General features: G+C 41.4%; 1 protein-coding gene across 1 annotated transcript in view; it reads left to right on the forward strand.

The window, feature by feature from the left end:
• Nucleotides 1-14,697, forward strand: part of LOC135219347 (uncharacterized) — a 294,091-nt gene that overhangs the window by 48,473 nt on the left and 230,921 nt on the right. Inside the window, exon 11 of the mRNA XM_064256029.1 lies at nucleotides 8,915-9,094. Within this exon, the coding sequence (XP_064112099.1) occupies nucleotides 8,915-9,094 (180 nt within the window). The remainder of the gene's footprint in view (nucleotides 1-8,914; nucleotides 9,095-14,697) is intronic.

The following is a 14,697-nucleotide window of genomic DNA, read 5'->3' on the forward strand; positions in this document are numbered from 1 at the left end:
GAAAATTTTATTTAAGAAAATTAGCCATGATTGTGTATTTGGCACCACTATTAGTGCCAACAACACAGTCCACCACTGGGATGTGGCTGAAAGTTTTATGGGCCATGACAGAGAGTTTCATACAGCATTATATGCTACACAGGAAACTTTGGTGCATTTTATATTTGTCTTATGACAGTTTGTCTCTTAGTGATTAGAAACCGAGGCTTAATTTAAGGGTGGTCTGTTGCTTCGCTGTGGGTCAGGTCCAATCTTTTGCTTTCCTCTTCTCTCCTCGTCTTCTTGTTTTCGCCAAACTTGATCTGTGCATTGAAAACAGCAGCAAGGAATATTGCCAACAAACAGATTAACAGTCTTGTACTTCGCTAATGTGATGATGCATGGTTTATGAAAACAGAAATTTTATAAAACTGAGGACTATGATTCCAGTATATATGCAATTTGTTATGTGCATGTTATAAAATAGAAGGGAATATGAAATTCAGACAGAAAATCTTGCACTGGGACCCATACTAGGGTCATACAGCACCATTGTGAAAATGAATGAAATGCAATGAAATAAATCGTGAATTTAATTATAGAAATTCTAAAGATGGTCAGTGTTTAAAAAGGTAAAACGCAAAGAGCTTTAGGTACTAATGGAATTAAAATTGTCATAAATAAGATAAAAAAAGCGTTCATCAAAATTTTTTGGATCTTTTCATAAAAATCAGAAGTCTTTAAAATCTAAAATTTGGCCAACATCAGTGTTGTTCCCTAAAATTTCAGTGATGGTACATCTGCCCTCTGTCTGCATACACAGATAAGTGAATGTTCCTACAGTAAAGCCCAGAGGATATAAAAAGGATTTTGACGTAAGGAAAAATCTATTCTGGGCGATTGGCTCGTGTCGCCAGCGAAATATCCTTTAATCTATATTTCTAGGGTAAATGTACTAACACATACCAGAGAATAAATAAAATAAAGAAAAAGGTCAGAATATAACTGACGCGCTCACCCTCTAGGAGGGTGTCGGTATGAAACACTAGGCGAGTGAGACCACTACCACGAGCAAATGCCAATAGAAATCTCCCACTACAAAACCCTCCAAGGGGGGTGAGCCGTCCCATAGAGGGAGCAGCTCGTACTACTACTACACCATCCCATGCTTGCGACTGCTGCGCCTCTAGTGGCCATCCTGAAGTTAGCAGACAATCTTGAGCGAAGGGATGGGTAGGGGGGGTATTTCGCTGGCGACACGAGCCAATCGCCCAGAAATAGATTTTTCCTTACGTCAAAATCCTTTTTCTGGGCTCAGCTCGTGTCGCTTGCGCGAAATCGTACCAGAGAAATAGCACAAGATTGTAAAGAAAGTAAACAGAACAAAATAAAACAAATTAGGTCTCAAATAAAAGATACAAAAATAAAAGAAGAATGGAAATAATTGCTAAAAGATACAAATACACAGTAAAACAAAATCAAAATATGCTTAAATTACCTTAAAAGTAATTATGATAATAATATGAGGTAATTTACATATATACAAATAGGTATAATGATTACCTATAACAATAAACCTGTGTAATAACATGTATCAAAATAGAAATAGCAATTAATATTAATGTTATATAAATTTATAAAAATATTTGATAATTCACAAAACAATATATATCTTAGGAATGTATATGACTTAATATACAAAACCCGTAACCATTGTACTATGATGTATCCCCTAGCATAAAAATAAGGGGATAACATCATCGAGATCAATATGGTGATCATATGAGTGTCCCTCATCATACAAAAGGGACAATATACAAATATAAAGCAGCTAAGACACAAGGTGAATGTTAATGAACAAGGTAGGAATAGACGAACTGATGGGTGAGGCAGTAGAAAGGAGGACTGAATCTTCTACTATAATCTAGTCTAGAGTCAGGGGAAACTATGTTACCCGCTGCTACTGCTGGGAATTTCAGAGCTTCCAAGGACTTAAGGTAGTGACCGTTTGAACACTGGCCGGCGATTTCCATCCGGTATACTTCTTTAAATCATCAAAATTCATGTGTTGGAAGTAATTGATTGAGGTGGCTACTGCCCTGACATCATGTGCTTTTGGAAAGGAGTCAGGATTGGCTTGTTTGATAAAGTACAGGATCTGTTGCCTGATGCCTTTAGTGGATAAAGTACCACCTTTTTTCCTTCTAAAGGGGTGGGGTCCGATGAGGAAGAGGAGGTCCTGGATAGAAAGGCTGTAAGGTTGAAACTGGACAAAGGGAAACATCTTGCGGAAGGGGTAGTACCTTTCCAAGGTTCCACTCATTCAAATGGGTCTTCATTCTTGGCTAAAAAAGCTACGTTCCGGAGAAAGCAGCACTTCCCCTGTGGGAAGGAATTGAATATGATCCGGATCTCTGGATAAAGCCGACAGTTCTGAAATTCTTGCTCCTGAAGCTAGGCTTAATAAAAACAGAGTTTTTCTTAGGAGCATCATAAACGAGCATGTGTCATTATCGGTTTCGGAAGCCAGTTTAAGAACATCGTTTAAGAACCATGAAACTGACGTAGGTCTCATAGAGGGCCTAAGTCTAGCACATGCTTTAGGAATAGACGAGAAATAGGTATCTGTCAAGTCTATGTTAAATCCAAATTGAAATATCTTTTTCAATGCTGACTTGTTTGTCGTAATCGTGCTAGCTGCTAAACCTTTTCAAATTAGGATCTGAAAAGGATATAGCAGAATAACTGTCATGATTCTGATATCTGACTCTCTCAGGAAGGTTGCTAACTTTTTGACGGCAGCATCATACTGCCTCAAAGTTGAATCCCTTTTATCAGATTCTAAGAAAAGAATATTCTGAGGGTCATATTCGCATCTCTTTTTGCCGCAAACTTCATGAAATCCATAAAGTTAGGGTTTTGAGAATCCCTGAGGAAGCGAACACAGTCTTCGTTTGTACTGACTGGGAGAGCTTGGGACTGGGGATTCGAAGGGGACGAAGGCCCAGTTCCAGAATCAGAGGGTACAATTGCTCTTCGGCCAGGTTCTGGGGCTACTAGAGCTACTTGACCCTGAATGTCCTGAGTTTGTCTAGTACTTTCATAAGGAGATTCACTGGGGGGAAGACGTAAATCTTCTACCCAGTTGTTTCAGTCCAGAGCCCAGGGCGTCCGTGGCTAAGCCAGAGGGTCCAGGTTGGGGGCTACGTAAAACATGGTAGTTTGTGGTTCGCTTGTGATGCGAAGAGATCCACCTGTAGCCCTGGGACTCTTTGAAGGATCCATTGGAACGAACCCTGGTCGAGAGACCATTCCGATTCTAGTGGTACTGATCGAGATAGGGCTCTGCTATGACGTTTCTTACTCCCAGCTATGTGGGTGGAGGAAAGATGCCAACTGAAATTTGTCTGCCAGGGAGAGAGTGGCTATCATGACGTGATTTAGATGACGTGACTTGGAGCCTCCTCTGTTTATGCAATGTACTACCACTGCGCTGTCCAAGACTAGCTTTATGTGGGAGTACTTTGGTGGGGGCGTAATCTTTTCAGAGTCCCCCCCCAGAAGACTGCCATTGCCTCCAGTACGTTTATATGGAACTGACTGAACTGGGGCGACCAAATTCCTTGTACCTTTTTGAATTGTGAGTAACCTCCCCAGCCGCTTAGGGACGCGTCTGTGTGGATGGTGATCCCCGGTGGAGGGAACTGAAGAGGGACTGATACTGACAGATTCTTGACTTTTGCCCACGGCCGAAGCCGGTTCTTTAGAATCAGAGGTACTGAAGATAGCTTGTCCCTGGACCTGACATTGCTCGAGAGCGCCAGATTCTGGTTAGATCTTTCAGTTTGGCTTTCATTAAGATTTGTTCGTTACTGAAGCAAACTGGAGAGAGCCGAGGATCCTTTCCTGAGCTCTCCTTGATGCTAGTTTGTGACTTAGAAATTGTTTGACTGACTTCGCTATTTCTTTCCTTTTGGTGGATGGAATCGACAGAGTGTGTGAGGACAGATTCCATTGAATGCCTAGCCACTGAAAGTTTGACTCTGGGGTGAGTCTGGACTTGGATTTGTTTTATCTTGAATCCTAGATATTCTAGAATTGGATCACTTCAGTGTGGCCTTGTTGCATTCTTCGACTGATGAGGCCCAAATCACCATCGTCGAGATACGCTACTACCATAATCCCTTGAGCTCTGAGATGTTGCACTACTACTTCCGCTAGCTTCGTGAACAACCTGGGTGCCACGTGAGCCCGAACGGGACTACCTTGAAGGAGAACGTCTGGTCTCCTATCTTGAAGCCCAGATACGGACGGAAGTGTCTTGCAATAGGGATATGATAGTAGGCGTCTGTAAGATCGATAGAGGTGGTGACGGCCCCACGGGGAAGTAAGGTCCGCACCTGTGAGATCGTGAGCATCTTGAACTTGTCGCAGCGAATGGCTAAGTTTAAGCGGGACAAGTCTAAGATTACCCTTCTTTTTGTTTGAGCCTTTCTTCGGAACGCTGAACAAGCGACCCTGAAATTTCAATCTGTTGACCTTGGCTATGGCTCCTTTCTGAAGGAGGTCCTCTGCGTACTCTGTCAATTCCTTGGAAGGAAGTTGACGGAAAGGTCTGGCTGGAGGTGGGGTTCGTCAACCAGCTCCAGCCCAGCCCTTTTGACACTATGCTCTGAGCCACTGGCTGAAGTTCCACCGGTGGCGAAAGTGAAACAGCCTCCCTCCTACCTGAAGTTCCTCATTGGTTCTGGTAACCCCCTCGACCTCCTCTGAAGTGCTTTCCCCTATTGAAGGGGCCTCCCGATCCTCTCCCACGAAAGGACCGCTTACCTCTGCCTCCCTTGTTCGAGCGGTCATACTTCTGAGAAGCTTGACTCTCGAAGGCTGGATTGTAAGCTGGAGAGATAGCGTATGAGGTGGAGGGTTGAGGCTGAGGGGATATCACATAAATAGGCTGTGATTGGTTTTTAGATGTGGAGGGCTGGGTGGCTGCCTGCACTAACGGCACTGTAGGAACTTGCTGGGGGAAGCGCTGTTGTTTCTTTAGGTAAGGTTGGAAGCGTCTAGTCTTCCTTTGTCCCTTACCTTTTGGTGTCTGGTCTTGCCTTCTCCTAGCCGTAAGACCCCAACGGTCCTTAAGGCTCTGGTTCAACCTTGTGGCTTCTGCTTGTACTTCCTTTACCATAGCCCCTGGGAAGAGATCTGCGCCCCAGAGTTGGAAGAAAGTAACCTATTCGGTTCATGCCGAATGGTTGCTTCTAGCAAGACATGCTTTCTACAATTTGTTACTAGCAGTGGCAAACTCGAACATGTCTGACTGCACCGTTTGAGTCAGGGCTTTGGTCATTAGTTTAAAAATTGGTTCGGAACCATAAGCCATGGTTGCTACCTCAGACATAGCCATCAGGTTAATTGACCTGGCTAGTCGTGTTTTTGAATCAACTCCGCTTGAATCAAACTATCAGGGAGTCTGGGCAGCTTTTCACCAAACTGCTCCATAGCACAGTCAGGTTTGAGTTTGCCAGCTGTGAAAGTGTTTGGCAAGTCTTCCCATAATTCTCCAATTGAGGGGAGCAATGGAGAAGTGGGGTCTGCTTCTTTTAAGGGAGGCATAGGTTCCCCTTTTTGGGCTGCCGAGATGGTCGACCTCGCTATCTTGGTAAGGAAAGGAAGCGGGTACTTTCGTCCATCGTGAAAATGGTAAAGGGACTTTTGAAACGGTTGGATCTTGGTGTTTGAACAATCCATGTCCTCTAAGCATCTTAACCATTCTCGTTGAGCTTGGTCCCGAGAATAGAGGACTGTCTCCTTTGGTAACCCCCTGTCATCTCTAACCATAGCTGAAGGTGTGAGTCTAGCGTAGCCTATGAAGGGAGGCTGTAGGCCTTCCGGATAGAACTCGAAGTCCTCTATTCTTCGAGTTCCAAACTCCGGTATGGAGATGAGACCATCTTGGAAGGGAGCGTATGACGCTACTCAAGGGTTGTTCATGGAAAAGGCGGGCAGCGAGTCATATGGGGGAAGCTGAGAGCCACTAGTGTTGGAGGTTGAAGGAGAGGCAAGAGGGGCTTCTCTTAGGCCGGCTATAATGGTATCCTGAGAAGTTATTCTGTCCGAAAGGCGAGAATATCATATGTTCCATACTCGTCTTAAGGAGCCTACCAAGTCGCCCACCTGTTGCAATAGGCCAGCATTGGTTTCCAAAGCCGGAGCTGCTGCGGAGGTGGAGGGGAGACTCTGGATAGGCACCAAAGGAAGTGGAACTGGTGATACTGCCGGGGTGCGGGATTTCTCCTTAGGCTTACTCTTAGAGGACTTTGAGCCGAGCTAGACCCTTTAGACTTGTCTGAGCCGGGATTATGAGCCGGAGACTTACGCGAAGAAGAAGACGAAGACGTCTTCTTCGAGGACGAAGACGTCCTCGTCAAAGTCATGTGTTTAGACTTGATCTTAGGTCTAACCGAAGCCGCTGGGGGAGAAGATAAACTCTTCACCAGTAAAGCCTGGGAAGGATGGGGAAGTTGCAGGAGTAGAAGAAACAGTCGCTCCCAAGGGGGGGACCTTGGGTACCTGCATTACTTACCTCGACCAAACAGGTCGTCTATACCTACCATAGGTTCAATATTTATCTAGGGTTGCGACATCCGTGGAGATATCCTGGTCTTGTTCCGTTAAAGAGGCCGCCAGCTGTTGTTGGATAAAGGCAATAGAGGGGTCCGCCTCTACCGGGTCGACGTAACCAGTCGCCTTTCCTCCGGGGAAGATTAACAGAGCTAAACGCTTCTCCAGTATGTAGGGCTGACCCTTGGCGGCGTTCTTGCCAAAACCTCCGACCCAGGCCCGCAGGGTAGCCAAAGCCGTATCTCTTACTGCCGGAGCCTGTAGAGAGAGGGTATTTTAGATTTAAGAAGCACTTAAAACTAAAACTTAGAATATAACTTAAACTAGATGCCTTAAGTTAAGTAATGATGCAAACTTAAGAACTAAAGAAAGCGGAGCGGCATGCGGAGATGGAATACTTACGCCTTCCAAAAGCTGGCTCACCAGATCGTAACATATGGTACACGTCTCATGGTACCAGACCTGGATGTCCCCGTGTGGAGTCGCGCATGGAGCATGGGACCGGCAAACTTCGTGTCCACAGGGGTCCTGAAGTGTAGCGGAACATCCCGGATGCTCACAGTTAGTGGCCTGTAAGTGGGAAGACACATGAGTATCTTAAAGTAGTAACACTTACAGATAGGGACATAAGAACTCCGTTATCTGGCGGAGCTCGGAAAAAATTTGGGCATAGCCCCTCCCTGCATTGCCTGAATAGGCTATGATCCCGGAGAGATCCGGTAAAAATGGAAGGGAGGGGATGGTTTAAGATACTTAAGATTAAACTTAAAGATAACTTAAACCTACATGCAAGTGAACCGGACTAGGTCCAGTGAGGCGGAGTGTAGAAACTCAGCGATACGGTACGGTTAGATAAGACCTACTGTATGCTCCGGTCCAAATAATGGACTATACCCTTCCGCTGGATACCAGGACTCCGATAGGGAGGAGCTCTAGTAAGGAGGGAAGGGCGAGATGACATACAGACTCGCGCTAACCCGGAGCGACATGGAAGTAACGGAGGGGGGGAAGGCCAGGGCCCCCCACAACGTACCACCCGGCCGAGCCGAGAAGCGGAGAGGTCGGAACCAGTCAGGGACTGTCGGGCTCCCAGGCCCCTCCAGTGGAGGGGGGAGGGGGAGGCAGGCTCGGGCATGCGGGCGAGCAAGGACAGACCGGCCCACCCCCACCCCCGCCCGGCTCTATGGAAGAGCGGGAGGGGGGGGAGGGGGGGACTGGTAGGCGCTGGCTAACTCGTGATCACGTAGTGACCACGAGGGAGCGGTAACTCAGATACAGTAACCGAGCCTAGGCCAGCCACTGATCAGATAGAAGCTATCGGAAGCAACTAGAACTGAAAAGCCGGTAGCGTATAGGCCCATAGGGCTAAAACCAACTGATCAGAGAGAAGCTATGAGGAAGCGACCGAGCTGATCAACGGTAGGCTAGGCTCTACGAGCCAGGGCCTAGGCTAAGCCAGACGCCACAACCAAACAATAACAAAACATATAAATATATAATACAATGAAAGAAAGAAGGTAAAAAAGTAGGAGAAAAAATCCAGGATGTGTGCGACTAGCCCGAAGGAGAGTCTACCAACTCAAAGCTAGTCAGGGAGCCAATACAAAGGACCTAGACTAGGGTCTGGATAGAAAAGCCTACACAAGGTGAAATACATGCGCGTATAACCACTTGAGTAGACGTAATAAGGCGGATAATCAAATAGAGCGTAAATAATAAGGGATGTTCTAGGTATGGAAGACCAAGAACGAACCCGACATGCGGCAGGGCATGCTGCCATGCTTCCGACCCCCGAGAACGTATCTATACCTAAAAAACGGCAAATACTGCCTCGGGGCCGGAAAAAACCTCGTTTAACCGTATATATGTGAGTACTTAACTTAGCTGCTGCAATAGCTGCACGCTCCATATCGAAAATCCGAAGAAAAGGCACGAAAACACAGAGAGAAAAATAGCACGTGCGACTCGTGTGAGCTAACTGAAAAGGATGGCCACTAGAGGCGCAGCAGTCGCAAGCATGGGATGGTGTAGTAGTAGTACGAGCTGCTCCCTCTATGGGACGGCTCCCCCCTTGGAGGGTTTTGTAGTGGGAGATTTCTATTGGCATTTGGCTCGTGGTAGTGGTCTCACTCGCCTAGTGTTCATACCGACACCCTCCTAGAGGGTGAGCGAGTCAGTTTATACGACCTTTTCTTTATTTTATTTTATTCTCTGGTATGTGTTAGTACATTTACCCTAGAAATAATAGATTAAAGGATATTTCGCGCAAGCGACACGAGCTGAGCCCAGAAATGAAACTTTTCATTTTTTTCAGGCTACAGAAGGAATGAAGTGACGATTACTGGGAGGAAGTGCCAGTTTCCCTTCACCTTTGGAGGTTTGAAGTACTATGGGTGTGTGATCACTGCCTATCGCCGTCCCTGGTGCTTGGCTGAAGCCACTGACAGTAATGGAGCTGGGATACTCATGAGTGAAGAATGCGCCGAGTCCTTCTGTGAGTGACCTTCTGTTCACACTCTCTCCCTCATATATATATATATATATATTATATATATATATATATATATAATATATATATTATATATATATATATATATATATATATATAGTGACAAAGTGCCAAATATCTGGTTATTACACCTACCAATCATTAAATGAGTACCTCACAACAGCCAGACACCTGAACCTTCATCACAGGTAAAATTTGACTGAATACTCTAAAGGCAACAGTGATCCCTTAAACAACTTACCAGTATTGCAGAAAATCAGGCTAAGTTCATTAAACAGGTGTAAGGTAATCCTATATGTAATCAAATTAATTAAAGGACATCACTCCATCAATAACTTTAAAAGTTTAAGTATTTCTCTGATTTCAAAAGTCTAAGTACTTCCCTGGTTCTAACTCAATTCAACTAAATTGAAGGAAAACATCTCAATTACCACTCTATGTTTCTACCTATACAAAAATACACTTATATACTGGTAAAAAAGAAAACACTTATAAAAATTTTAAATACAAAAATTTATTATCAAATTCAAAATTTATAAGTGAACTTCACCATCTCAGGGAAATTTACTGTTATTTGAAAACAACACAAAGTTTAGTTAATTCTTGAATTAATTTAGTAAAATTAAATCAGAATTAATTTATCACAAAATTCAAGAAAATTGATTAATTAATCGAAAATCGAAAGTGTTAGGTAATAATTAAAATTTGGAAATTAATTCACAAGTGTTTAAACAACAATAAAACTTGAAAAGAATTCTAAGTAAATGCAAATTAATCAACAAGTGTTAAATTCAATTAAATGTGCAACGATTAAGTAATGAAAACAATTAAGTTAATTAAATTGTGAATGCAAATGAAAACACATCATAGAAAAATATGGAAAATACCAAAATTGCAAAAAGCGCTAATCACACAGAAAATATAAAAAAAACACACTTCTATAAGAAAAAATGGATAAATGCACAAAAAAATAACTTCAATAAGAAAAATGGATAAATGCAAAAAAAAAAAAAAATTACTTCAAATGTAACAAACACAAAACATGAAAATTTGCAATGTGTAAAATTTGAAATTTTCACCAAACCACTGTAACTATTAGTTGCAACTAAAAAACCTTACAATAACACTACCGTGTTACCAATTGTTTCTGCTGCAGCTATTTCCAAAATTTCACCACAGAATTCACAATATTTCAAAAAAGAAAAGGTGCCATTACACACTTGTACAATGTTTGTTCAGATTCCATAATAAGCATTAGATAATACTAAATAACTAAGAAATATGGAATCTAAAATTCACGAGTGACCATTCATTAAGTATAAAATCTTTATGTTAATGTAATATCAAAACATGGCGTGGGCGAGAGAGAGAGAAAGAGAGACCCAAACGCAATGAGGTTCTAAGTCAGAATGAATATTTCCTTTCGTATGGAAGCTGAACAGTGAATTTCGTCGCACAAAACTTTTTGGTGCCAAGAGACACTTACTTTCATAAAAATTTTCTTTCAAAACGATATCTAAAGAGAAATTGAAATTACAATCGTAAATAACATTTATTATTATGTGTTTTAAGAGAATAAAACTATTTAGATATGAAAGGAATAATGGTATATAACAAAGGCAAAACTAAATGACATAATTTCCCAAAGATGACGTATGCTTAAACAGAAGGTTCTAGAATGATCTTACGAAAAGATGATGCAATGCCATAAAACAGGGTGAAATCTTCACATGAATTCTTGACAAAGAAGTATGCGTCTGAAACAGACTCGAGTGAGTAAGATTGACTTGTTATGAGAACAAAACGGAGACCTCGAGCTTCCCTTTATCTTGAGCGATGACAAGTTATGGAAATAATTTCTAGCTTGGAACGGGCAATATTAATCTCTTTCTCTTTTCACATTCTACATTATCTTAACTTTTTAAATAATGTGCAAAATCTGAACATACATTTTTAGAACATCCTATAACTCTAAGCTAAATAAGGAATCTGAAATAGCAGCATATAATTTACCTTCCCCCAAAAGATTGGTTATCATGGTGTTGAATCCAACGATTTGCAATGGGATAAATAATCAGCAACTACATTGTTTTTGCCACTAATGTGGTGCACTCTTAAATTATACTGTTGCAGGCACAAAGACCACCTGGTCTTTGATTATGGTTTTTCATTCGCTGGATAAATGGTAGTGGATTGTGATCAGACAACACTAAAATTTCTCTACTTGCTGATGTTTTTTCAGTTTTGAAGACATGAAGCACACAGGATGGTGGATATTATTTTCATCTTCTTGAATCTTGATCTCATGCTTGGTCAGATCAGTACGCCTAGGTACATCTGCAAAAATTTCTGGGAAACTTCTAATCACTTCACTTAAGTCTTCACCTTGTTCAACACTCAGATGTTTCAGTTTATCCTCCAAATTTTCCAAAATTGAAGAATGATTCATCTTGCCTTCAACTCCCAATTCGTAGCCATCATCGTCTTCTGTAGATGAAGTTGTTTGTGTTGGTGACACAGTTTCAGTTTTAGTTTCTGAGAAATAAGGTTTCAAGAGGTTCACATGTATCTTCCTTTGTCGTCTTCTTTCTGGTGTTTCAATCACATAAGTTCTATCACTTAACTTCTGAATTATCTTGTAAGGACCTTGAAATTTATTAGTAAGGGGAAATGTCTTGGCAAGTAAGAACACTAACACTTGTTAACCAACACTAAAACTTCTTAGCTTATTCTTAGCATCATGTCTCCTTTTTATTTTCTCTTGAGTCACTTTCAAATTTTCTAAAAGAGAATTTTCCAATCTCTTTCAACCTTTTCCTTAAGTTCTTCACATACTCTCCTTGGATTTCCTCTTGATTTTCTTCCCAATTGTCTGCAAGAATCTTCAACGGTCCTCTCACTTCTCTACCAAAAATCATCTCATTAGGTGAACAACAACCCATATTTTCTTGATAAGGATTCCTAACTTCAAACAACATTAATGGTAAACAACATCCCATTCTCTTCCCGACTCAGAACAATACTGTGTCAGCATACTTTTCAATGTTTGGTGGAACCTTTCCAAGGCACCTTGAGTTTCTGGATGATAAGCAGTGGCTAACTGTTGTTTCACTCCTAACAAATTCATCACATCCTGGAATAACTTTGAAGTAAAGTTTGTTCCTCTATCACTTTGTACTATTTCTGGTATACCAAACTTTGAGAAAAAGTCCAGAAGTTTTTCAGCAACTATCTTGGCAGATATGTTTCTAAAAGGGATCGCCTCTGGATATCTTGGCAGATATGTTTCTAACAGGGATCACCTCTGGATATCTTGTCAGAGGACACATTAATGTTAACAAATTCTCATTTCCCTTCTTTGTTTTTGGCAGTGGTCCAACCATTTCTATAATCACTTTGCTAAAGGGTTCTCCTCTAACTTCTATAGGTTATAGGGGGGCTTTCTGGATGGTTTCATTCGGATTTCCAGCGATCTGGCAGGTATGACTCACGAAAGAACCTGGTAACATCTCTGTGAAGTGCAGACCAGAAGACCAGAAAAAATATTTCATGATCTTCTCCACAGTCTTTCTGATTCCCATCTGTCCAGACTCTTGAGCTACTGCTACCACTTGCTTCCTCAATGGACATGGAATCAAAATGTGATGATATTCGCTCCATACAGCATCTCCTGGTATATCTGTAGGTCTATACTTCCTCATCAGCAAACCTTCCTTTAGGTAATAAGAGGTAGGGGTTTGTTGCATCTCTTCTCGATCAACAACTCTGAAGAACAAATCAGCTAACGATGCATCCTTCTTCTGCAAGTCCATTAGCTTCTCTCCAGTCACTTGACCAACTTCAAGGGTTGAATTCTCAATATCTGCTAGCTCAGTTACTGTAGTTTCACTACTGTCTTCAGGAACACTTTGACTACTCAGAGTCACTTCAGGAACAACCGGTTCTTCTTCTTCGTCGTCATGTTCTTCTTCGTCTTCATGGGAAATCTCTTCTTGGTCAGCGCTAGGGGAAACATCACTTCCCAGGAACAATTCTTCTAAGCACAAAGATCCTTCACTTGATCCTTCTTGAGTGTGTAAATCCTCAGTTTCTTCACTTGCAGTTGTAGTCCTCTTCATACTTCTGGTAGTTACACAACTAGGAAACAGGTGGGGGTTATTCTTCGCCAACTCTACTGTAGGACTAATCCTCAATGGTTTGTCTGTCACTACAGGACAAGGAATAAATAGCACACCACCAACTTCATTCCCCAACAGAACATGTACACCTCCCACAGCCAGTGAGTCCTTTACAGCAAAATCAACATTCCCTATCACCAATTCACATGACAGGTGTAAGCGGCATATATGAGTTACTTCCTCACCTCCTATACCCTTCAAAATAATTGAATCTCCTGTGGGACTCTTCTCCAACTGAGGGTGAGCACCACGTACTACCACACTATGGTTACTCCCTGTATGACGTAATATCTTGACTGGTACCTGCACACTTCCTTCTTGAGTTGACAGCATACCCTCATAGATATATGGCTTAAAAGCCTCCAACATTCAGCTTGTTTAGTTTCAATCTTTTCTGGAGTTTGATTCTTTCCCACACTGCTCTTCGTAGTTTGCCTCACCTGGTCACCTTTCACTACTTGACCAACTAGCTTTGACAGCTGTTGATTCCAGTAACAGTCTTGACTGAAGTGTCTTGCTCTTCCACACTTGAAGCAGACAACATTAGGTTTCTGTAACTGTCTTGAAAAATTGGATGAGGATTTCACATTAGCTTGCTGAGGTATATTACTTTGTGTACTCTTGGTAGTATCACTTGTAGGTTTCCCATTAAATTTGTTCCTGATATTTGGATGAGACTTAAAACCTGGGCATTGTTGATTCTGGCACTTGACATTGTAATTGCGTTTGCTATTAATTACTATATTGTAATCTTCACTCAGTGTAACAGCTTTGTCATGTTTCTTAACCTCTCTCTCTTTTATCACAAAATTCAAGAAAATTTATTAATTAATCGAAAATCGAAAGTGTTAGGTAATAATTAAAATTTGGAAATTAATTCACAAGTGTTAAACAACAATAAAATTTGAAAAGAATTCTAAGTAAATGCAAATTAATTCACAAGTGTTAAATTCAATTACATGTGCAACGATTAAGTAATGAAAACAATTAAGTTAATTAATTTGTGAATGCAAATGAAAACATCACAGAAAAATATGGAAAATACCAAAATTGCAAAAAGCGCTAATCACACAGAAAATCTAAAAAAACACACTTCTATAAGAAAAATGGATAAATGCACAAAAAAAAAAATCATTTCAAATGAAACAAACACCAAACATGAAAATTTGCAATGTGTAAAAATTGAAATTTTCACCATACCACTGTAACTATTAGTTGCAACTAATAAACCTTACAATAACACTACCTTGTTACCAATTGTTTCTGCTGCAGCTAGTTCCAAAATTTCACCACACAATTCACAATCTTTAAAAAAAGAAAAGGCACTGTTACACACTTGTACAATTTTGTTCAGATTCCACAATAAGCACTAAATAATACTAAATAACTCTTAAGTAATACGGAATCTAA

Source organism: Macrobrachium nipponense, chromosome 1 (genome assembly GCF_015104395.2).
Source record: "Macrobrachium nipponense isolate FS-2020 chromosome 1, ASM1510439v2, whole genome shotgun sequence".
NCBI classification, from domain to species: Eukaryota; Metazoa; Arthropoda; class Malacostraca; order Decapoda; family Palaemonidae; genus Macrobrachium; species Macrobrachium nipponense.